The sequence below is a fragment of the Caloenas nicobarica genome, chromosome 20, assembly GCF_036013445.1.
Source record: "Caloenas nicobarica isolate bCalNic1 chromosome 20, bCalNic1.hap1, whole genome shotgun sequence".
NCBI lineage: Eukaryota > Metazoa > Chordata > Aves > Columbiformes > Columbidae > Caloenas > Caloenas nicobarica.
The window spans coordinates 5,920,495-5,945,215 of record NC_088264.1 but is presented as its reverse complement, the minus strand read 5'-3'; the positions used below and the strand labels follow the sequence as shown (position 1 = coordinate 5,945,215).

Sequence of the window (24,721 nt, the reverse complement as noted above, 5' to 3'; positions counted from 1 at the left end):
ACAGCATTCTGTGCTTTGATCAACGTGTAAAGGACAGATGAAGAGTTGGGTGCAGTTTGATTCGATCTAACAAGCTTGGCATATGAGAAAAAGGAAGGCATTTGCGTAATACATAGCTCTGGATGCACAAGTCAAGGGCCAGTGCAATCTAGAAACATTCTGGCTACAGCGGAGGTAATATGTATGGAGGTAACCTCAAAACCAGATAGGAGAGACACGTGTCCAAACAGATTTCACATACTGAAGTCTCAGTACTTGAACTGAACAAAAGATTAAGTTGCTCTGCACCGTATGTTAGTCACGGGCAGCTAGGAAGAAGAGTGTGTAAAATTCTCAGGCAAGTTTTGGGAAAAGATGCCATCTAAAATTAACCAGGATTTGATCCGCTTCCAGTTTACAGCCCTGGATGGGTTTTGAAAGAACCGTTAATCTGATCTTTGCAAGTTCTCCTTGTGTTCTTTGTAACTAAGCCTTGAATATCCTTAGCTCATACCTTTTGAGGGCCCATCAAGAGGCGTTTGCTTATCCTCTCCTCTCCAGGTGCGTTTGCTCCTGCCGTGTATCAGGCATCTGGCTTAGAAGGGGAACTGGAGATGAAATGCCACGATGAGCATCCTGCAGAGACGCTCAGCCCTGAGGTGGATGGACAGCAGAGTCTGAAATGCCGAGCGGGGGCACGGTTGGGGGGAAATTGGGAGCGGTGGGCAGAGATGGGACACACCTTCCCAGGAGATCCGCTCTCACACCCTGCGGGATGAGGGCTGGGAAGCAGGACCTGTCCGGAAAAACATTTCCACACCTATTTCGCTGTTTTGAAGTGGGAAGTTAAAACCCTTGCTGAAACTTACAGTGCTATGAACAGGGGCAGGAGGAACCTTAGGGCATCGCTTAGGCTGTGCCCTGCCCCAGCACAGGTTCAACTCCATTAAAAACTTCCTACGCAGGAGCTTGCCCTGTGCATTTTTTTTAAATCCTCAGCAGCAGAGAATCCTTACTCTCCCTAGACAACCTATTCCAGGACTTAACCATTCTCACATTTAGAAAATGTCCCTGAATATCTACCCTGAATTACTCTTGTTGCAATTTGAGCTGGCAACATTTTGTTCTAATGCCCATGGGTAAGAGAAACGTATTCCCTTCCTGTTTGTGGCAGCCTTTTATGTATTTGGGAATGGTTATCATGTGTCCCCACAGCCGTCTCTTCCCCAGACTAAACCATGGTTCCTGCGGTCCCTCTGCAAACCTGTTCCTCAGACCCCACCAGAATCTCTCCATCATCCCTCACCTTTCTCGAAACGCGGTACCCAGGGGCGCTGGTCCCCAGCAGAGCGTTGCCACCACGTCCTGCCTACGTGTGTATGTCCTGGTGGAATATTTGCCTTTTTCACGGCTGCACGGCGTTGACTCTCTGATCTGCTGCGCTCCCGGATCTTTATCTGTAAAAGGGCTGGCGTGGCAGCACGTTCCCATCTTGCATTTTCACTGATGATTACTCCTACCTGGGTACAGTACTTGGCGCCTGGCCACATGGACTCACACCCTGCATTTCGCTGAGCCTTTTTCTATTTTGTCAAGAGCATTTTGACTTGGAATCCTGGCCTCCTCCCAGACGGAACCCGTTTGCCGAAGACACGAGCATAATTTTTATTCTTGCCTTTGTGTCGTTAATAAACATTCCTAAGTGCTTGCAGGACCAGGGCCTGGGCGGCAGAAGACAGGGTGGGGGACATCTGGGTGGGGGACAAATGGTGGGGGACAAATGGTGGGGTGGTCCCAGCGCTCGCTGGAGGTGATGGCGGTTGGGCAGCGGGACTCAACGAGCAAAGGGGCAAAGCATCCCGGCGAGGAGAGAGAGGCGAGAAGAGCCAGCGAGGACCGCCGGCCGCGTCGCCTTTGTCCGCGGGCGGGGGAGGGCGGCGGCGAGGCGGGGGCCCATGTGGCCGGCGTGCTGCGCCGTGCCGTGCCGTGCCCGCCCGCCGGCGGGCTGGGCCGGAGCATGTGCAGCTGCGGCAGGCACCTGGCAGGGAGCCGCAGCGCCGGGGATGTGAACCAGGCGGGGAGGAAAGGCCCTTGACTCATCAGATAAATCCAGCCCCGCACGGTAGAGCGAAGGCGGAGGAGGCGGCAGCGAGCTAGGGGGAGGATGGCGGGGGACAGCGAGCAGAGGCTGGAGGAGCAGGGGCAGCCCAGCGGCGGCGAGCCCTTCCTCATCGGGGTCAGCGGCGGCACAGCCAGCGGCAAGGTGAGCGGGGCAGCCCGGGGGGAGCGGCCGCCACATGGCAGCGCGGCGGGGCCGAGCGGCCGCCGCGCCACGTGCGCTGCCCGGGAGCCGGGGCCGGGCGGACCGGGGCCGGGCGGGTTCGCTCCCTCGCTGCCCCGGCACCGCACGCTGCCGCCTGGGGAAGGACGAGCCGGCGGAGGGAGCGGGGCCGCCGAGGCCTCTCCGCGGGCGGCGGCTGCGGGAGCTCCGGGGACACGTGGAGGAGGGGGCGCGCAGGCTTTATCCCCTTCCCGGCCGGGACCCGGGGCCCCTCCGCCGCTCCGCGGGGAGCAGGGCCGGCATGGAGGCGGCATCCCCCTGCAAAACCCTCCCGCGGCTTCAATAAGCGCTTGCCCTCCGCCAGCCCTGTCCCTTGCGGTGTCTCCAAGGGCTGCTCGCCCCGCGGCAGACCCGCAGTGTGCGCGGGGTGCGGCGCAATTATTTAATAACATATATACGTATTTTAATTATATCGGTCGTGCATGGCGGGGGGATGCCCTTTTCTGGCCAACTTTGGGGTAGCGGGGGTGGAAATTCTGCAGCGAATGCTGACTCACAGCAGCAGAACGACCTCCCGGCCGTGCCGGGGGGGATGGTCCTTGGCAGCCGCCGGGGGGAGCGGGGCGGGGGGCGGCGGGGCCGCGGGAGCCGCTCCGGCCGCGGTGAATAATGCGGGTTTTCTCCGGAGGGCTCCTGCACCCGAACTGCAGCGAAATGCAACTCCACCAACCTTACGGATTTTTTTTTTTTTTGCACTTCCCCCCCCCCCCCCCCCAGTCATTTCATGCAGTGGCTTTTCTTTATTTGTTTAACCAGCGGTAGGTTGCTTTCTCTACTAATATGTAAAGATAATTACTTTTTTTTTCTTATTTAAGTAAAACCAGATCCACACCTAATCAGCCCTCCTATGCAGAGCAGCACAGACGTTCTACCTGCATTTTTAAGAGGCGTTTCAGAGAGCATTAATAGATTTGGAAGTAGAAATACCGCTGAAATATTTCTTGCTAAGGAAACTGAATGTGGGCAGAAGACAGAGCCTTGTATCTCTGGGTTGATTCGTGTTTGGAGGATGGCATAACCCAACTGCTGTCCCTCAGCCCATGTTAAGAATGTGTCTCTGTACCCTATTGATTCTTGGACCACTGTTGCTGCTGCAAGGGGGAAAAATCCAGATATAACAGGAGGGGTGGTGAGAGAGGATGCAATCTCCTCCACTGGGAACCAAAGCTGGATTGTTCCCGCAGTTCAGCTCCCGGTGACTCAAAGGCGCTGGGCTTGTCTGCTCTGTGGTGCATGGGTCTACCTGTCTGTAGCTGTCCCAGTAACAGTGTGTCTGGCGCTGCTGAACTGTTATGTGTCTGCACATTGTGTCTCTGGCCCGCAAGGTAAAAGCAGCGATTACAGTACAATACACCACAGTTGTTCTCAACTTCAAAGTGAAAATGCTTAGTAGCAGCAGGCAGCCTTAGAAAAAAAGAAGTAGGGAAATGGTCCTTTCTAGCAAGGGAGACGTAGTAACTGGCTTTTCCTGTCTCTCAGCTTTGATTTCCCCCCCTCCAGTGATTGCTGGCTGCTAAAAACCTCTGTGCAGTGCTGCCCATTGAAGGGAATCCAGCAGACCAGTACAAAGTTTTTTGGGAAAAGGCTGCAAGAAATTTGGCAAAAAAAGAAGGAAAAAAAAAAAAAAAAAGCTTGGTCAAGCAGAAGAAACAGGAAAAAAGGACCTGGGGCTTGTGCATGCAGGCTCTCAAATGTGCATTTGATGCAGCTGTGAGGCTGGGGTGCACTGGGGCTGTCCCCATCTGGCTAGGGACAGCAGCCTGTGCTGGGCGATGCCGAGTGCCGCAGCACGCTCCGGGAGAGCAGCGGTGGGGCTGGTGCGGTTTGCTCAGCCAAGGGCTTGCCCACAGCTAAAATCCAGCTCAAATCCATGCTGGTGTGCCGCCTCTGGGCGAAAACAAAACGCTCCTGAAGGGAAAGCAAAGCAAACACCTTTCCCACTGGGAGAGCAGCAAATCCATCCCACTCGCCTTCGCACCAGTTGAGGGTTGTTGTCATAACACATCCCTTTGGCAGCACACCAGCCCAAAGATAACGGAGGGCGCTTGCCTTCCCAGAGCCCCCCCAGCTCCTCCCACAGCTGCTTTTGTTGAGTCTAAGATGGGGAAAAAGGCTCTGTGGTCCCTGCCCGTCCCTCTCGATGTACCAGCACAATCAGGCTGTGGAAGGAAGGGATCCTGTTTGTAGCTTGCCGCAACTTGTCGCGTGGTGCCCTGGGGAAGCTGGCATCCGAAGCGGCCAGCCTTCCCCGAACAGCCAGGGGGAGGGTTTGGCTGGTATTTCTTACAGGCAAATTCGTGAGAACTCAAATTCAAAGACTGACTGCTGTTCCCTAGTGAGCAAACGAGGCTTGTGCAACTTTTGGTACTCAAATGGGAGAGCACTCAGGCTTCTACCGCCTATGTTTGGTTCTTAAAAGAGATCTGGACTGTGGTGGGTGCAAAGCCAGGGAGCTGCAGAGGTCCTGGGCCCGCTGCAGTGCCGCAGCCTCTACAAGGACAGTGCCAGTCGCGTGGTGGCTGGTTTGTGTCAGCTCAGCTGGGACAGGCTCTTCACAAAAGCTCGCTGGGAGGCAGCGTTCCTCCCACTGTCCTCCAAAATCCAAGCACTGTGCGGCCCAGGCAAAGCTTGCTGTGGAGGAGATGACATGGCATTAAGATCCCCTCCTGTGCCAAAGCTGGAGAGAACTGCAACCGGCTCATTTCCTCGGAGGGATTCCCAAGGCTGGTCGTAGCATTTTCTTTCAACCTGTATGCTATCAAGTGTTCTGCTAAAGCTCTTTATTTCCTTCTTATACCCATGGTCTTTGTGCTAACAGCTTCTTCCCTCCCTCTTGCAAGAGATTCTTCACTACCAAGGACTGCAGCATGCAAGGCAGGTGGCCAGGCTGGAGGAAAGTTCAACAAACTGGCTACCGGGATGAGCTGGGAAGTGCTGGGATACGTCCTTATTCAGCTTAGCTCCTGGAACCCTGCAGCTCTGCCGGCGGGGCTGCTGCGGCTCGCTCCCGGCACCAGTGGAAGCATCTGGTGCTGGGGTGGTTGCAGGGCTGGGGAGAGCTCTTCAAACTCGGGCTGAAGCATTAATTGCTTGTCCCCACGTGCTGCAAAGCGAGGTTCTGTTTGCTACCTTCCAACAGGAGGTTGTAGGAAAAGACGGATTTACAAAGGGCCGAATGCTTTTGTTGGATGCCTGGTCCTCAGACTAGTGAGGGCTGCATATGGGTGTCACTGTGGCTCGGTGGCTGTACAGTTTAGATCTTGAGTTAGCACATAAAGCTGCAGATGTCTCTTTGAACATGCAGCCTGAGAATTTCTAGACTGCAGAGCACCAAGATTGCAGCGTGTGTTCACCCGGGTGTATTCTGCACTGTTAATCCATTAGACACTCCTGCTTTAAACACTGAAAACACTGTCTGAGGCTGAGCTGGCTGCCTGGTAGAGAAGGCTGGTGTCACCCAGCCAGGATGGGACAGCCAGCACGTTGGTCCCCAGGGAAGCAGTGTCCTACAGTGCATCTCACCAGGGGGTGGTTCCCTCTCCACATGGGGCTTCTTGGATGACAGAGCTCAGTCCTCTACACTAGCAAGGGCTGTAGTCCCACACAGCATCCTGGGGGACGTTGCCACCATGTCACCACCTGGATGCCAGGCAAAGAAGCCCAGGGTGAGCCATGGGAGGGGGACTAGCAGGGATTGCAGCAGTGCTGCGTTGGTTCAGCGCCGTTTCCTGGTGACGTTCGTTCCGTGGCTGGCAGGAGCTCTGAATCACAAGGTCTGACTCGTTAAACGCTGGTGTCCATGCGTGCTAGAGACTCGTCAAACTTTCTACTAGAACGTTATTCTGTGCCAGCTCCTGATCAGACTGATACACATGATGTTTTGACAGGTCAGCCCTTTCCTGTTACTGATTGAATATGTGCGAGTTCGTTATGGAGCCTGCTTACCGTAGTCCTGCAGGCTCAGCCAGCTTTGGGCCATAGAGTTTGCAACAGGGGCTCGAGAAAAATATCCTGTGTCTAAAACCAGTGGATTGGGAGGGATTGTGTTAGCGGGGTTGTTTTCCTCGCCATGCATAATCTGTGCTCAGATCCTCTGTGTGTGCCTGTTTGTCCTCCAGCCCAGGACTGCTGATCACATGCACGGTGTCCCAGGGCGAGTGAACACAAACCTGGCTGTCCCAGCCCCAGATGGCTTAGCCTGTGGCTCGCCAAGGGAAAGGCAGGAGCGGTGAACCTGCCTGGGAAAGCTCTGGGTGGAGGACCAGGCTTTGGGTACAAGAATAGCAAGTTTCCAGTCCCAGTGCTGTCGTATGGATGTGCTCCATTAGGACTGGAAAGGGTTGCAGGGGTCATGAAATAGCTCTCTGCCGTTGCAGGCAGATATTTAATAGATGCTCCGGGACCCTTCCCAATTTGGTATCTGTTCTGTGTGTCACCCCAGTCCACCAGCCACTTCCTAATACTCTATAATTAACATAGCCTTACAAGAGGAGGCCAAAAGATGAGCTGGAGAGGATGACAGCATTGCCATGACTCCCAGTTTCCAGGGCCTAATTGAGTAAAAGTCCCCTGTGATGCCTGGAAAGGGAACCATGCTATAGGGGGCATCAGACAAATGCAACAATCCCAGTGGTCCCTGTTGTGATCTTCAGGAAAATCCTGCTAGATCCCCAAACTGGAGACTATTTTATCCACAAATGTGTGATGAGGACACCCTGGCCAGGCTCCTGTGGATGCAAAGCCACTGACAGCCCCTGCCAAGACTCTTTGCATCCAGATCCTACAGGAAGGAGGTCGTGTCAGTGGTGTCCACAGAGAGAGAACCTCTATTCCAGGATAGTTCCTACCAGCCAGGACAGAGGTTAATTTACTGCCCTCTCTGCCGCAGTGAACCTGGGGCTGAAAGCATCAGCTGTGTCCTGCCTGGTACCTTCACGCGGTGGGCAACCGCAGCACTGTCCCTCAGCTTTCTCTCTAATTCCCGTCTGAAGTCATAATGCACTGGCTGATCAGAGCTACCCAAGAGGGATTGTGGGATAATCTGCATAATAATATTGGGGAATTAGTCAACTCCTGAAGAATATCTGAGCAGCTGGTTATAGGCCATGAGTGAATATGAATTAAATATGTAATGTAATTAATATATTTCAAATAAATGTCGGGGATAGGGCTCTGAAAATCTGTCGGAGTTTCTTCCCTTGCGCACCACCTCTCTCCTTTTGGGAAAATATGCTGGAGTTCTTCCCCAGGTGCCCTCTGTGTTTTCCTCTCCCAGCAGAATAAAGCTGTGCTTCTTCCTTAAACACTGGTTATTTGTGTGCCTGGTTCAGAGGAGGGATCGTGCAAGGGGAGCTGCAGCCGCTTCTGTGCAGGAATAACATCTCGGAGCTCTCTCCTCGCTCTGCGGCGTGCGGATACCTCCCTCCCAACCGTCTGTGTGTGGTGTGGGTTGGTTTGTAATTAGGAAACAGCTTTCTTGGGGAGCAGCTCCAGCACAAAGCCTGGGGGAGTGCAGCTCGGTGGGTGGCAGCCGGTTTGCTCCAACCTGGAGCTGAGCTCCCCTCGCTGCAGCGTGTGGGAAGTTGGGAACCATGGCAGAGGGTCCGGGGCTCCCTACCTACACAACTGGGAAGTCCTGTGCCGGTTTCATGTGGATAATATTGGAAAGGTCTTCTTGGCAACTGTGGAGGCTCAAAGGCTGCTGTGTCCTGTCTATATTTAGTTTTAAACAAGTTCTGAAGGAGGGGAATTATTTTCCTCGAGAAAGCATCCTGTTGCTGGGAGCGCGCCGCAGCCGAATCGCCATCAGCGTTTGCTTTGGGTCATGGTGAGGTATGCACAGACAATATAGATCTGGGGAAGGGGCTGTCATATGTATTATCTTCCTGCAGATGGGGTATGTTGTGCAGGGCAGAGCTAGGGGTGGGGCTCAAATCACAGAATTTCTGTATTGGGATTTATCTATAGCATCACGTCATCATCTTCAAGTCATCCTCTGTGTTCCCCTGCAGTCCTGGGCTTCTCAGAGAAGAAACAATTGTCATCTTCTACCCTAGGAGAAGCAGTTATGAATGGGCAAAGGAAGGAATCTGAGCTCAGGTTGTCCCTTCACGTGGGTGCCGAGTGCCTGTGTGAGCACCACGTGTCCCCTGGGTTACTGTGCATCCAGGCTGGCTGCACCCTGGCACGGTACTTCACAGTCATAGCCTTGGTCTTTCTGGGCATCTGCAGGTCTCCCCAGAGCATAACCGCTATAATTTCCAGCTATTAGTGTGTTTTTCACACTTCTGATAAACATTCAGTCATGTGTACGTGTGCTGGTTTGGGAGAAGGGGGTTTAAGCAGGGGACATGCGTCATTCATTTGGAGGGACGACTCCTGAGGCTGTGAGTTTCTGTTCCTGCTGCTCAGGGGAATTTGTAACCTTTGTGTTTCTGGTTTTTCTTCCTCCTTAACATAGGTTATTTATCCACCAAGGGGAAAAACTGCCTGTCCAGCCGTAGGAGGTATTCAGGCTGGCATAAGGGAATGCCCCCTATGAACCATTCCTGTTTCCATCACAAATGATCGTGAGGAAAGGAAAAAACCTTCGCTTAGACCTCATCGAGGTTTGCTGCCCCACTAAGGCAAGCTGAATGCAGCCCTTGGGATGGAGGGACATGCCATGATGTCCCCTGCTGTCCCTACGTCCCGCAGCGCTCATGCAGGTGTCACCTGTGAGCAGTGTCCTGGCCCACACCTTCTGCAGGACCAAGGTGACATCCCTGCCACTCAGGCAATGCAGTACACTGGACCTGAGCTCTGTCCTGAGGGGAGAATGTCCTTGTGATTATCTTTCTCCATCACTTCTGATACCTCTCTAAAGCCCACCAGAGAAAAGGACGGGGTCTGTCATATCTGCCTGGATGCTTTCGCGAGGGGCACTGGCCACGCCAGAGCATTGGGTGGTAAATTCATCCAGGATATGCTCTGATCCTTGTCCTGGTCCCCGGTGGGAGGATGTACGTGTGAGCCAGAATTTATTCCAGTCTCCAGCTGCTGAGGGCTACTTTCTCTTGGGTTTTCTCACCATTGGATGTCTTGAGTTGTAGGGTATGGAACAGAAGGGGGATTTTCAGAGCTGATGAGGACTCTTTTTCCCTACTTTTCCAGTATGAGTAGACCAGAGATTAGAGTGCATAAGGCAGAAGAAATACTGGATGGAACTCTGTGACGCCCAAAAATGATTTTATTACCCATCCACATGCTGAGGTCCAAGGGGAGAGTGAGTGTGAGTGCAACTGTGTGTTGCTTTCACTGATCCAAAGCCCCCTGGGCTGGGGAAAGCAGTTTCTGGTGCGGATCCTTATGGAGCCTGCTGACCCACAGGCTGGGGATCTGTGCTGGAAGGTGGTTTATTCCTAATTGCAGAAGTCCTGGGAAATTTGGTGTCCTCGGCAGCTGTGGCCAACGCTGAGCCCTGCTGCGCTGCATCTCCTCGCTGCACAGGAAGGCAGCAGCGCATGGGAGAGAGAGCAAGGGAGGAAAAGTGAATCAGGGGTGCTGCGCGCACCCTGTTTTTGTGAAACCTATGGGATACAGCAGGACAAGCAATAGGGCTGACACAGGCTGGAGAAGGATGTGGGGAGCGGGAAAACAGAGGAAATGAAGAATGGGCTCTGTCTTTGTGTCTGTGCGTGCTGAAGGGCGAGTGACTGGCACCGACTTGCAGGGCTTTGTTCTGGGTGGCAGCAGCTTTCTGCAGGGCAGGGGTGCTGACAAAGCACAATTTGCCAGCCGCAAGGAGCAGGAGAAGAAGGTGAGATGCTCAGAGAGACCCCATCCCTGACCCAAGCTCCAAATTTGTGCCCAAGGACGGCTGCTGGGCAGCCCGAGCCGGTTGGTTCTGCAGCAGTGCTGTGCGCGGACGCTCTCGGCTGGGCTGGGCTGACTCACAGCACCGCGGTCACAGCCAAGTCAGGTCAGCCTGGCCTGGAGGGGAAGGGAATGTCTCTGGGGACAGGAATGCCGTCAAATCTTCCAGCTTCTGAGGCAAACAGCCTTGCCCTCTGTCTGCTGGGGCGAGCTCCTCTGCCAGGCGTGCCTTCCCCTCCCTGTTCCCTCGCGCCACCGCTGTCTTCAGCTGTGCATCTGGAGGTTGCCAGGCAGGTAGGGAGCAGATGGTTGAGCCAGCAGGAAGGTGGGAGCATGGAAAGAGCCACAGGCAGGCTGGGGCAAGCAAACCTCTCTCTGCAGAGCAGAGCGCTCGGTTGAGAGAGTATTTGTGGTAACTGAGGCCAGGAGCGGCTCAGCTGGGGCTCTGCAGCCAGCGTGATTTGCAGGAGTTGAAGCAGCTCATTTTGGTGCCAGGAGCACCTGCTTCTCCCCGAACGGCGGATGCTGCGGGGCTGACGTGCAGAGTCCCGCAGGCAGCAGGGCGCTCCCCCGCCGGCCTGACCTTGGCTTTGGCTGGCTGGGACTGGCGTGCCAGCCGCTGGTTAGTGATGCATTTCACGCCGCTGTGTTGTGCAGTGGCCAAGGACTCGTATAGCTAAGGAGAAGGGACTGAGGCAAGCTTTGGGATTTGTCCCCCAAGCTGTGCGCGATTCATGTCGCGACGGCGGGGTCTGGTGTGACCCTCGGCCAGGGTGCTTGCTGTGGTGCCAGCGGAGGGTCGGAGTGCAAGGTGCTGGTCCCTGTGCCAGCAGCGCTCGTGGGGACCTTGCACCGGCAGCCGGAGCCACGTTGCTCCGCAGCTGCTGGCTCCGCAGTGCCCTTATCCTCGCTGTGCCAAGAGGCTCCAGGATATGCGGGTGCTGCTCCTCCCCGCCACGGCAGAGATCCCTGATGAAGTCCCCACGCTCTCTTCATGGTGTATTTTCATCCTGGGCTGTGTTTATGGTTGGAAAACAGCCTGGCTCTCCCTGTCTGAGGACTCTCTCCGTCCCTGCCCGTGCTATGGTGGGGTTTTTGGGCTGGACCAGGGCTGGAGGAAGCAAGGCAGTGAGGCTGCGTCCCAGGGAGGAGGCTCAGCCCTGGTGCCACGAACAGCTCAGCTCCCCGGGGAGCCGCTGGGCAGGCTGGAGCTGGCCAAGGGGGCCCTGGGGCTGCGGCTGAACCCAGGCAACAGCAACGGGTTTCCTGCTGCAGTTTGTGCTCGGAACAGGAGCTGTGGGCAGGCGGCAGGGATGGAGGAGAGCGAGGCAGGGAGCAAGCTTGGTGCTGCTCTCACACCGAAGGGCTCCACGGTGATGCCTCTGGGGCACTTTTCCTTCAGTGGCTTTGGGCTGTGCCTTTGAGGGGACCACGAACTCTCGGCTGGAGGTCCAGCAAGGAGTGCCCCATGCACCTAGGAACGGCTGCTACCTGGGGACGTCCTCCCCGTGTGGCTCAGGTGTCACATGCCGCTGACCTGCCTCCTCTGCTGTTCCTTTCACAGTCCTCGGTGTGCTCCAAGATCGTCCAGCTGCTGGGGCAGAACGAGGTAGACTACCGCCAGAAGCAGGTGGTGATCGTGAGCCAAGACAGCTTCTACCGGGTCCTCACCTCGGAGCAGAAATCCAAAGCGCTCAAAGGCCAGTTCAATTTTGACCACCCAGGTGAATGGAGAACAGCACCGGGGGCTCTGCCACGCAGTGGGGGGTGAGGGCTGGAGAGGGACCCCCAGTTCCACCAGCAAAGAGCTGTGAGTGGCTTAGTTAAGCCCTTGTGGAGCTGGGTGCCTCCCTGGCAGGGCGCTGGGGGCCACCTGTGTCCCCTGCAGTACAACCTCTGTCTGTCTTGGGAAAGAAACTGCCTCTGGGGTGGTGTTTGCAATGAGAAAGGGCAGGTTGAACCCTCAAACTCCTTAAGACGCTCCTCTTCTCCCTGCAAAAACATACCCCGGTTTGAAAACCTTTCTGGTGCAGCTGGGTCAGGACCAGAGAGCTCTGGCCTGGCACAGCCCCCAGGAGCCAGCAGCTCCATGTCCCCCCTTCAAGGAGGGAACCGTCGTGTGAAGCTGCTCTGCAAACCCCTCCACCGAGGGGGCTTCACCCTGTTGCTAAAACAGGGGCTTTTTGAACCATCTCCGGGCTCGGTGGGGAAATTCCAGAGCTGCTATCCCTTCATCCTCACGAAGACAATGGCCAGAGGCAGCGAGCCCCGAGCAAACAGACCCTTGTCTGTCCGGCAGCTTGAGACTGAAACACCGCTCCAGTCTCTCCGAGGGCTGGAGCCCAGGAGGAGGTACCTTCCCGAGCCCAGTCTGTCAGCACCACTCTACAAGGGTGGTATAAATGTCTGCAGGCCAGATCTGGGGGTTCCGGGAGCGCTGGGCCTTGCTACATCCATGGGGACATGCAGGGCTTTCCTCCCGAGTCTGTGTGTCTGTCCCCAGCGCAGGTTGCCAGCAGCTCTGGCTCGACTAAGCTCAGCATCTGGTGGGTGGGAGAGGTCGCGAAGCTGCCTCGGGTAACGGTTCCTCTCTCCTCAGATGCCTTTGACAACGAGCTGATCGTGAAAACGCTCAAAGAGATCACGGAAGGGAAGACTGTCCAGATTCCCGTCTATGACTTTGTCTCCCACTCCAGGTCTAACAGCTGCCCCTGCCTTGCTGAGCCTCTGCTAATGCCCTGCGGCGCCGCACGCAGCCCTGACAGCCCGAACCCTCTGCCCCGCCGCTCCTGCCCGCTCTGAGCCACCTAACGTGCCATCTGAAAGTGTCAATGCTGACTGCTCCAAACCCCTTGGTTAGAGAGTCCAGGGCAGATACAGGCACAGCCTGAAGGCCTGGAAAGCTGTGCAGCTGTGCAGTTCCATCCAGCAACAGGCAGATGTCAGTGGAGGGGGGTTATGGCTCCCTCTTTCCTTTCCCCATCCACGCTGCTTCTTCCCATAAACTGTTTGCAGCTTTAACAAGTATTCCAGTCCCAAACAGCCCGGCACTGCCAGGAAAGGAGGAGGACAACAGTTCTTGCTCCTGTAACTCTTCCCTTGCATGTGTTCAGCTGTTCTTGCATGGCTGTGTTGGTCGTGGATGCCGTGACCGTGCTCTGTTTCGCTGCGGTGTCAGGGGAGTGCTGCCTGCTTCCCAGGGGAGCAGAGCTGGCCCTTGCAGGTCCCACACGTCAAGCCCCATGTATGGTCTTTCTGGGCTTTGTGGCTTGGCACATAACCCTTGCAAGCAGCAGCTGGCCAAGGCGGGGGGAGAAGGGCTGGTCTGCTTCCTGCTCTGCCGTTTGTCCTTCTAGGAAGCGTACGTATGCCTTGGATTCCCTCCACCGCGGTGGGGTAGGTGTGCCCGCGCCTCAGGCACCCCCCTGGTGCAGCAGCTATGTCCCAGGGCTGGAGCAGTGCCTAGGAGCACCGCTGTTTCCCCCCCGCCCCAGCCTCTCTTGGCTTGTTTCCCCCTTCACCAGCAGATTTTGACTCTCCTTCCCTCTGCCAGGAAAGAGGAGACGGTGACCGTTTACCCCGCCGACGTGGTGCTCTTCGAAGGCATCCTGGCTTTCTACAGCCAGGAGGTGCGGGATCTCTTCCGCATGAAGCTCTTTGTGGACACGGATGCAGACACCCGCCTGTCCCGCAGAGGTGAGGCCCGAACGTGCTTTGTGCAGCAGGGACAGAAATGTCACTTAACTCATCTGGGCAGCTGGTTGCAGAGGCAGGTGACGGTGAGCAGAGCAGAATGGGAACTGGTGCAAAGCTGCGCTGCTGCTAGCAATGAGCCAGGGAGCTTTTCCTCCCTGGTGCAGAGCGTCACACAGGGCAGCTTATGGCAGTGGAGAGCACCCTGCTCTATGCTGCTTAGGATTCAGCGGTGGTTTTGCTGCCTTGTCTGCAATTCCTCCTGTGATGCATGCAGCGCTGTGACTGCTGAGCGTGCTGTGTCCTCGCGTGGCCCTGTGCCACCAGCCCTGTGCCATCAGCTGAATGGCAGCAGGGAAGGGTGCAATGAGCAAGGCAAAACATTGTGACAGTTTCAATCAGAAGGCAGCGCCTGGTGGATCTGCTCAGCACCTGGGGTGTGGGTGTGCTCCGAGGGTGACATTTGGGTGTGAGGGTGTCCATCGTGGATGATGCACACAGGGAGTCTGGTTGTACATCTTGGTCTGTGCAAGCACAGCCAGCACAGCGTGAAGCCTCTTTGTGGTATTTGGCACAAATTTGGCCCTGGAAATGAGAATATCCCTCTGTAGGACTTGCTCCTGTCCAGCTGGCCTGGCTGTGGGTTGCCAGCTGCCATAGGAGGGACTGTGCAGCGTCTGTGTGGCTTGAGGTGCCTTTCATTTCCAAGCAGCCTTGAGGAGCAGGGTCACTGATGTAGCACCTGAGTGTCGTGGATGACTAAGAAAGCATTTGCAGACTCTTGGGGCAGAATTTGGTTCTGTCTGAACTGTCCCTACCCCTGCCTGTCTCCAACAGCCTCCACAGGGCGTCCAGGGATGCAGAAAGTGACTTGGAGGAGAGGTCCTGTCCAGACCTCTGTGCCGTGATGAGAGGAGCTTGTCTCAGTGTGTCAATATGCACAGGAGTGTTCCGCTCTGCAACGGAACTGGTCTTGCCCGCCCTCCACTGCTGGGATGTCATCAGTGCTGATTAAAAGCTCCTTTTTACGCATCCTTCTGGACCCTGCCCACTGCTCTTGCATGACTCATCTAGGGAGGTGACAGCAGAGTCACTGCAGGGAGACGCATTAGCAGGTCACAGAGGCGCGTTTGCTGGATCCCGCAACGTGAGCCTTATCCCTTAAGCAGACTGTACTGGGCAGGAACTTCAGTTCACACCCAGACTGGGGTTAATACACGTTTTTGGCAGTGCCCTTTATCAGCTGTCTGAAGGCACGGCATTGCCTTATGCATTTGCAGTGCCAGATGACCGTGTGTGCATCCCAATCGTACTCTGGCGCGTGTGCTTCAGTAATTTGGATTTGGTACAGAAGCGTGAGCTTGAGAACTGGTTGGGATCGCATTGACTAAGAACTGAGACCATCCAGCTGCTGATCACAATTCGGAGCTAAACCCTGTTGTGCTGCAGCTGCTGGACGGGTCTGAGCCACGTGGGCCCAGGCCATTCTTGGGGTTTTTCTTCCACCCACCATCAATTGCTAAAGCCTTGCAAAGTGATGGCTAGACTGGTTGAGGTGCTGGTGTCTCCTAGTTAGGGCAACTCGTCAGCCTCCTGATAGGGACCTGACTCCTTAAGTTGCACCAGGGGAGGTTTAGTTTGGATATTAGAGAACAATTTCTTCCCGGAAAGGGTTGTCAGGCATTGGAACACTCTGCCCAGGGCAGTGATGGAGTCACCATCCCTGGAGGGGTTGAACAGACACTCAGGGACCTGTTGTTAGGGACGTGGTTTAGTGCCAGTGTTGGGTTAATGGTTGGACTCAATGATCTCGAGTGTCTCTTCCAACCAAAATGATTCTATGATTTGGCAGACTCCTGGCCTGCCATCAGCATTTCGTAAGGACCACTGCAGCAGCAAATCTCTTCACTCTGTCTCCCTGGCATTTCTGGGAAATGAGAGCCTGTGTGTGAGGTGCTGAAGGTATAATTATGTCCCTGGAATATAGCCGGAGGCAACTTGTAGCCAAAGTCAGGATCTTGCATTGTGACATGGCCCTGAGTGATCTTGCTCTCCCAGAGTTCCTGAAGAGTTGCAGCAATGGGCTTTTCAGCTGGGCAGCAGTGGGAGACGAGGTTCCTGGAAATGTAGCTGACAGCTCAGTTAATCAATAGTGCTGGGGTTCAGCACGTGCAACTCACACTGTCCCCGTTGCAGCACCTCTCACAAAAAAAACCACTGCTACCAGAGCACAAGGGACAAGGTCTGTCCGTGTGATTCTGGCTGAGGTTACTCACTACCCTGTCCTCATCCAGCCTCTGCAGAACAATGACCAGGTCAGGTGCCATGTGCATGTTTCAGGCCTGATTTGAGTGATGTCTGCCTGCTGGGTCTGGATGGGTGCCGGTCTGTCCTTGGGACACTTGCCTGCCCTGCAAGTAGAGGGTGATACCTCCAGATAGGGTGCGTGGTCTTAGCCTGGGTTGCTGGGACCTGTCCCTTTGGGGCCAGGTACAAGGCAATGGGTGCTTGACTTGGTTTTGGGTGTGGGGCGATTGCCCTGGGAGCGGGCAGGAGAGTTTTGCCCCATCAGGGCCAGTCCTGCAGCCTGGGCACTCGCCCTGTGCCTCTTACAGGCTTCCCACACACCATCCCAGGCCGGGTGTGCTGTAAATACACCCTTGCTGTGCTCCTTCCCCGCTCCAGAGCAGCCAACAAACAGGGTGTGGGACCTGGGAAACAAAAGTCTCTCTGTGTCCCTTTTTAAAAATTTTCCTTGCCTGTTTTTTCTGTATTGTTTGGGCTGGGGCTTGCTCCCACTCTCTGGAGAAGGGAAGGAGCTGGCTAGAGGAGGCTGGGCTGGGTGAGCCGTTCCCGGAGCAGGCAGGGAGCCGGCACACATCCCGCCACCAGCTCTTTTCTTCCCCCCATCACCTCCCCTGTGCGGAGCTGCGAAAGGGCATGTGGTGAAGCTGCTGGTTGAGGGCAAGAGTCACTGGGACGGTGCCAAACCACTGCTGGGAGAACCGTGCCGTCCCCTCCCTGCAAGCACATGGGCATCGTCTGGCAGTGCCGTGGCTCGGCTCTGCTTGGCACATGGGGAAGGCTCGCTCCGAGCCCCGTGCCAGGCACTGGCGTGCTGGGGAGAAGCCAGCCAGCTCCCTGGGGAGAGCCGAGAGCCGTCTGCTCGGCCATGGGGCTGTTCTTGGCTCTTATCGAATTCCTGCTGGACTGGGGCATTTGTCCATGCTCAAGTGGCTTCAGAGCGGAGATGGCAACGGCCCAAATACCTTGTGCAAATACGGTGTAAGGCTCGAAGGGCAGAACAAGGAGGAGGCCAGTTTGTTCTCCTGGCTTCCTTCTGAGCTGGTTTCCTCCAAGCACCCCTGGTTGTGGAAGCCTGCGTCGCCTGCCCATCCCACTCACCTGAGGACAGCACAAGAATCACAGAACAGTTTGTGTTGGAAGGGACCTTCAAAGCTCCCCCAGTGCCCCCCCTGCCATGAGCAGGGACATCTGCACCAGCTCAGGTTGCTCAGAGCCCTGTCCAGCCTGGCCTGGGGTGTCTCCAGGGATGGTTCATCCACCACCTCTCTGGCTAACCTGGGACAGGGTTTCACCACCCTCGGTGTAAAAAATTTCTTCCTCGTGTCCAGCCTGAATCTCCCCTCCTTTAGTTTAAAACCATCACCCCTTGTCCTGTTGCAACCGTCCCTGCTGAAAAGTCTGTCCCCATCTTTCTTATTGGCCCTTTTAAAGTACAGAAAGGCCACAATAAGATGTCCCTGGAACCTTTTCCAGGCTGAAGCCTGGCAGAGCTGGGCAGGTGGGTGGGTTTTACTCTTGTCACTTCTGCAGACCTGAGTTAAACCACACCTTAATGTGTGTGTGGGTGAACCCCACTGCTTTATGCAGGGACTGGAGTTGGACTCTGATCCTTGTGGGTCCCTTCCAACTAAGGACATTCTATGATTTTTCTATTCTTTGGGGACCTCTGCATGGGGATGACTGGGAGAATACGCCGTCCTTGGGGCAAGGCAGAGTGACAGGAGGGACACAAGGGCTGAGGGTGGGAACAGTCAGGACTGGGGTGGCACTGGTTACAGCTTGCAGAGCCGAGGAGGGAGGGAGGCCAAGAAAAGCCCTTGGTGAGCTCAGCCAGCCCTTGGCTACCAGGAAAGTGAGTTAAAAGCATGTAGCTGGGCTGGGGTGTGCTCGGACATGTGGGCAACAACTTCCAGGAACAGAGACCTCAGGGAAAATAACCAGTGGCTGGCCAAAGGTGGTACTGAAGTGAAGGAGGATGGAACGATTAATGTCTCAGCTCCTGACTGTGCTTTGACATCTTCCCCGCAGTGCTACGAGACATCAGTGAGCGAGGCAGGGACCTCGAGCAAATCTTATCTCAGTACATCACCTTCGTCAAGCCTGCCTTCGAGGAGTTCTGTTTGCCAGTAAGTGAGGGGAGTGACACCCACAGGAGTCTGCCAAAAATGTCCCATACCCTTCCCAGCTCCTCAAATAGGAGCCTTTTGTGCCCCAGAGCTCAGGTCAGGCTTGCTCTGCCTTGCTCCCTCCCTGCGGGCACTGGCAAAAATGGGGATGCAGGGCAAGATGGGGACTATTTATACAGCCACCGCCTTCCTGGTGAGATCACCCTCCCCGATGGGAAGGCTGACACAGCAAGAAAAACCCTTCCCTGCGCAGGGTCTGGCAAACCAACACCAGGCAGCTCAGCAGATAGAAGCCTGGGAGGGAAGATCCTTGGCTGCATCTAGCCAGGGAAGGGGAGATCCCTGTCCCCAGGTGGTGTCCCCTGTGTCTGCCTCCTGTTTTGGGCTGTCCTGCCTGCCCTGTTCACCCTGCAGTGCTCCTGGCTTCTTGCTGGCTGGATGCTTGGGAAAGCAGAGGAGCTTCTTCCTTTGCTCTGTGCTGTGGGATGTGGCCTTTCGGGTCACACCTCCTGGCTGGTGAGGTCAAAATGTGGAGCAGACAAGGTTGCAAGGTCTGCCTCGGGAAAGGAAAGTGATTTTGGGAACCAAGGCAAGGCTCCCTAGCAGACAGAGACCCTGCATGCGGGAGGCTGCTGCAGTCCTGCAGAACTTGCAGGTGAAATACCACATTTGCAGGACATCATACATCTCTCCTGGTCCTTGTGGAGAGGAGCCTGCTCCTTTGTTCTCAAGGCTTTTCAAGCAAATGTGGTAGTTATATGAGGAATTTCTTCTTATTCTGGAAGAACTGAGCCAGAAGAATCCACCTTGGGAACTGCTGGCCAGCAGCACAGGCAGGAGTTGAACTTGTTTCCAGCCTCAGGCCCTGGCCACAGAAACATCTCTGTGCCTGTCAGTGTGGCCAGCTCTGCCCTTTCCCATAGGAGGGGCTGATTTTTTTTTCTGTGCTGCAAGATATTTTTCTGACTTGTGGGCAGCACACTTTTCCTTGTCTCACTCAGATGTGGCTCTGGGAACCAAGGTCCAATTCCAGTGTAATCCCAGAAAGGTCCAGCTTGGTACCTCCCCTCCTTGCAAGTCTTCAGCAAGGTAAATCTGCAGCTTTACAAAGCAGCGGATGCCACATCAGTCTCTTCTGTTGAAGAGTCTGTAGGAGGACGAAATATAAGCCAAGAAGGATGGAAAACAACTGCCTTGTCCCTACCCACTGGCTTTGCAGTGCTCTGCTCCCACTTCCAAGCTGGTGGTGGGCTCAGCTGCAAAGCAATTGCATTCAGATGTTGAGCAGGCTGAGCACCCACCGTTGCTGTTACTCGACTCCTAAACCAGCTCTGGGCCAGCTGGTCCAGCAATGGTCCAGCATGTCCTGGTGATTTTGATGTGGCTGGAAGCACCTGGAGGTGTCAGATGATGCCCTTTGCCCAGCGGGCCCCTTATTTACTCATGGTAGAGCTTGGCTGTCAGGAAACTGATGAACTGTAGAAGCTGACACAAAATATAGGGGAGGAAACTGAGACTGGCACCTGCAAGTGAAAATAGGTCAGACTGGTGTCCCAAATCAGATATTTTCTGCAAACAATGCTGGTAGAAAATTCTCTCCACATCCCCAGCAGATCCGTGGCAGTGCCCCACATGTCCACACAGCCCTCACTCTTGTATTGAGCCTGGCTGGGTTCATGGGGGAGGTTGTTCCCAAAAGCATCAGCTGCTGGAGGCTTGCAATCATGAGGCTTTTAAATTTCAGATTTTGCGAAGTTGTCTCTTACTGGAATCTGTATGAGCTTGTTAAAATGGAGTCAAGGTGCAAAGCGTTGCCCCTTGAAACACAGAGCAGAAGACAAGAGCATCCAAAGTGTATTATCACCAATGTCCTACCTCCCAGCGGGTGTGGGTTTGGCAGGGGGAGGGGAAGGACCTGCCCCAGGAAGCAAGGACAGTGCCCCAGCCTGGTTTCTCTCCACTTTCCCTGTAACGCAGTGCTTTCTCTCCTCCCAGACCAAGAAGTATGCCGACGTGATCATTCCCAGAGGAGCAGATAATGAAGGTGAGTGGAACCAGACCTTGTCATTATGTCCTGGCAGCCGGCTTGTTGCTGTTGCGGCACAGTTAGGTAGGAAGTAGCAGGACCTGCCACAGAGGTGACTCAGGCCACTGCCACCCGAGAGAATGTTATTCCCACACGAGCTGAGATGAGCCTCTCCCCTTCCCTCCCGCCTGGAGCATTAGTGAGTGGGAGTTTGTGCTCCTCTGATCAAGCCTGGGAGCCCATCTATGTGCAGTGCCTCCAGGCAAACGGCCGCTTCGTCCCACGCAAAGGGAAATGTGCTTCTCCAAGGCCAGATGTGCAGCTGGGACAAACACCTGGCTGGAATCAGCCTGACCATACTGGTTTGAGTGCTGGGCTCAGAGGGATGAAGTCGCGGTGGGGCGGCTCCTGCAGCTCCCCATCATGTGAGAGGAGGGGATAGGAGCAGGGGAGACAGCTGGGGGGTCATCATCTCTTGCTTCCCTCTGATTTCTTTACCTAGGGGAGGTTTAGATTGGATATTAGGAAAAAACTTATTCACGGAAAGGGTTGTCACACATTGGAACAGGCTGCCCACGGCAGTGGTGGAGTCACCATCCCTGAAGGGGTTTAAAAAAAGCATAGGTGATGTTCTTAGAGACATGGTTTAGTGCCCGAGCTAGGTTAATGGTTGGATTTGATGATGTTGAGCATCTCTTCCAACCAAAATGATTCTACGATTCTATTCTACTCGCGACGATCCTAATGCAATCTCTCCCCCCTTGTCTTTCCCTCCCTTTTCGCTCACAGTGGCCATAAACCTGATAGTGCAGCACATCCAGGACATTCTTAACGGAGGACTCAGCAAACGCCAGAGCAATGGCTACCTGAACGGCTACACTCCTCCCCGCCAGCGGCAGCCCTCAGAGTCCAGCAGCCGGCCTCACTGACCCGGGGCGGCAGGCGCGAGGCTGGGGACGGAGGGCACTCGGGGCCCTGCCACTGCCCCTCTGTACATACTGTCCGTTCATTCCCCCCTTATCTATTTAAGAAACCAGACGGAGACGAATGCCTTTAATTTTTGTATGTTGGAAATGCCGAAACGAGAAGCAGCCGGCTGCTCGGGAGCCTGGACCGCCCACAGCTCCTGGCCTTGCTCAATAACTCCTCCAGCACGGAACCGGCTATAAATCTCTATAAATATAGAATTGCTCTATTTTTGTGTAAATGCAGAATAACGTAAAATTACTTGCCATAAGGTATCTGCCAGGCTCAGTGTTGCTGGGAGGGGGCTGGGAAGAGGGTCTGTGGAGATGCTGGTGTCAGGATCCTCACCTCAAAGGCGGTAAGGAAAGAAGAGCATTTAACAACTGCTTTAGTATTTTATATCACAGTGGTCTCCATCCCAGGGAAGGGACGGGCTGTGGTGGAGCTGGCAGCTTGACTGTGGCATGGATTTTGCAACTGGGCTGGTGTTGCCTCTTCCTGGCGTGTCTGTTCATGTCCAAGCAGCCTGGTTTTGGCTGGCAGGCACTGTTGGGAGAGCGGTGTGTAACACCTTTCCCGGCTGCCTCTGCACCTCCATGCCTCAGTCCCTCGACAGCATCACTTTCTGTGTCTGACACCCCTTCCCACCGCAGGTGTGGCTCTGCAGTTGCACCCTCCAGCAAGGCCCTGGTAGGTGATCCTATAAACATGGCACTGTGTGTCTTTAGCAGTCTCACCGCCTGGCTTGGGTGGGGACGGCATGTGGGTACCTTCGGCCCCTCTGGAGCTTGGTGGTCACACGTGTGGTGGGACTCCTAGCCAAGCCTTGGGCTCAACCCCGAGGCCAGAGGCTGGCTTGCAGAAGGTCAGAGGTGCGTCTATCATTCTCACTTGTAAAAAATTTTGCTCTTGGATGTTGGGTCTGTAAGATATGGTTAAGGGAGAACCAGCCTCTTCTGAAAGAAAGGAGCAAGGGATGATGAAAGGCAGCTGCTGAGCAGCCTGAGGAGGGGGACAGAGGTATGTAGTGGTTCCTGGGTTCTCTAACATCCCCGTATGGGACATCCACAGGTCCTAGCTGGATGCCCAGGATTCCTCTGCTGCCCTTTTTCAGAGCATGTTCTTGCCTGGCCTGTGTCCCTTTCATTGTGTCCTGGTGGAGGACATGGTGTCCCTGCAGTTTGTTGGCCCCAGGGCTGCTCAAGGAGTGCCCTCCCTCACTGAAGGCGAGAACTGGTCTCTCCTAACCTGGTAGTGCTGCGGCAGCCGTGTCCCAGGAGAGTCTGGTGGGGTTGTCCTGCAGGTCTGGGGATGCCTGGAGAGCAACGTGGGGCCGTTGGGCTGGGGCAGGGGCTTGGTGGGAGCACATACTGCTGGGACTGACTTGCCCCACTGAGAAAAACCCTGTTTCATAGGCATCCCATAAAGCCTGGAGCAGGGACCCTTAGCCTTTCTCTCTCCAGTTTTCACTTGTTGCAGAGTATTGGTTTTGCTCTGCGTGGTTAAAAGCTTAAGATCTTAAATACTCAATGCTCCATCACTTTCCAGCCCCATGTGAACTTTGATTTTTGACAGAGAGCACAAGAAAGGAAACACCTCCCCCTGTGACTGTTGCTGGGGCAAACTCATTCCCTCCCGATCTGTGATGGGGACACGTGGCAGCCCTGTATCCCCCTCCCTGTCTGCAGATGTTCCCCAAGGTATGTCAGCTTTGCCACAGTCAAGGGAGGGCACTGGTTAATTCTAGGTACAGCCGTAGGGAGTGAAGCCCTGCAGAACTAGTGAGGCTTCTTAGGGCTTCAGCAGCTAAGAGCTCTAAAGATGAAGTACTGGCCTCCTCTGACTTCTAAATAAAGACAGAACAAATGGATGCTGGTGGTTCTTGTCCCCTGCTTGGTGCTGCATGTTGCTGGCTGCCTTCTCAGTGTAGAGGCAGACTTGGCCAATGTTGTCTTAGTTCTTCAAGTCCCTGAGCTTGGCTGTGATATGTGTCCCTGTCCCTTCTCATGGGGACTTACAGCACACCAGCCCATGAAGTTTCACCTTAGGTGCGGCTTGAACTTTTTAATGTGGCAGCAAAAGAGCACGCAGCACCCAGAGGAGGTGGAGATGGTGATTCTGAGTGGGAGCACTATGTGTCGTAGATCCGAAAAGCTTTTAAGAGCATTAGACCCCAGCAATGAGGTATGCTTTCCACTAGGTGGCTGCAGCCTTCCCTCAAGCTCCGCAGCAGCTCCGGGGATGTGACAGTTAAAACTCACTTAAGTATTAAGCTGCACTGGTAGCACCTAATTAAATGCTAAAAAACCAGAGGGCAAAGTGTTGAAAAGCCAAGGCTGTCAGTCACAGAATGGGAACTATTTTGCTGGCTGTAAACAACTCAAAGTGGCCAAAGCGCAACACCTTTCTTCGCTACAATATTTGTCAGCTATTTTGTTCTTTGACAGAGCTGCCTTTCAGCTAAAGGGAGTGAAGTAAAAAAAGTAAAGCTGCGTGAAGGGCATTAAGCATTCTGATTATTTCAATAATGCAGCTGATGTGTGTTCTGCAGTTGACACCAATCGTGCAAGAGAAGGTGTGATTCACCAGGTTCCACTTCCGCAGCAAGAATTACTTGCATATTTAACTCACTTAAGACATTAAGTTTTGAAAAGCAGCCAATAAATCACCCCTAGCAGAACACTAGAACAAATTTGCTGTTGTTTCAGCCTAAAGATTGTAATACTGGGGATTCAGTGAGAAAAACAAAGAGATGGTTTGCACATGTAAGAAAACATCGTTTTTCCAAATGCCAGAGGAAAATTCCACTTTTGTCATCTGTGAGATTATGAGTCAGTGTCATAGAATCATGGAATCATTTTGGTTGGAAGAGACCCTCAGGATCATTGTGTCCAACCATAACCTAACTCTAGCACTAAACCATGTCCCTAAGAACCTCGTCTAAACACCTTTTAAACCCCTCCAGGGATGGTAACTCCACCACATCCCTGGCAGCCTGTTCTAATGCCCAACAACCCCTTCTGGGAAGGAATTGTTCCCAATCTAAACCTCCCCTGGCACAACTTGAGGCCATTTGCTCTTGTCCTACCATTTGCTACTTGGGAGAAGAGACCAACACCCTCCATGCTACAACCTCCTTTCAAGTAGCTGTAGATGGCAGTAAGGTCTCCCCTCAGCTCCTGTTCTCCAGGCTGAACAGCCCCAGCTCCCTCAGCTGCTCCTCTGTGTGTGTTGCAGAGCAGCGGCAGCAATGCATTCAGTGGAAAAGGTCTGCCTGGCATAACCGTCGTCTCTCACTTTTCAAAGATGGACGGAATACCAGAGCACATCTTCAGAGCATCATTGCATCAAAAAGAGATTTCAGCTTGTCATTTTAGGAAAAATCATGGCATTTCTCACATGTGAATGTAGGCTACAGTAGCTGCTAGA

General features: G+C 54.5%; 1 protein-coding gene across 1 annotated transcript; it reads left to right on the top strand.

The window, feature by feature from the left end:
- The first annotated feature begins 1,988 nt into the window (after positions 1-1,988).
- Positions 1,989-23,186, top strand: UCK2 (uridine-cytidine kinase 2). The gene is made up of 7 exons (XM_065649025.1): positions 1,989-2,242; positions 11,739-11,898; positions 12,774-12,870; positions 13,728-13,870; positions 18,203-18,300; positions 20,296-20,344; positions 21,116-23,186. Exons 1-7 carry the CDS (start codon positions 2,144-2,146, stop codon positions 21,253-21,255), a joined length of 786 nt encoding a protein of 261 aa, XP_065505097.1. The 5' UTR covers positions 1,989-2,143; the 3' UTR covers positions 21,256-23,186.
- Positions 23,187-24,721: the final 1,535 nt, after the last annotated feature.

Excerpts from the sequence above, each read along its gene's own strand:
- UCK2 (XM_065649025.1), top strand. The coding sequence starts at position 2,144 with ATGGCGGGGGACAGCGAGCAGAGGCTGGAGGAGCAGGGGCAGCCCAGC. Across the intron at positions 2,243-11,738 it reads GCGGCACAGCCAGCGGCAAG|TCCTCGGTGTGCTCCAAGAT; the intron begins GTGAGCGGGGCA and ends TTCCTTTCACAG. Across the intron at positions 12,871-13,727 it reads GACTTTGTCTCCCACTCCAG|GAAAGAGGAGACGGTGACCG; the intron begins GTCTAACAGCTG and ends TCCCTCTGCCAG.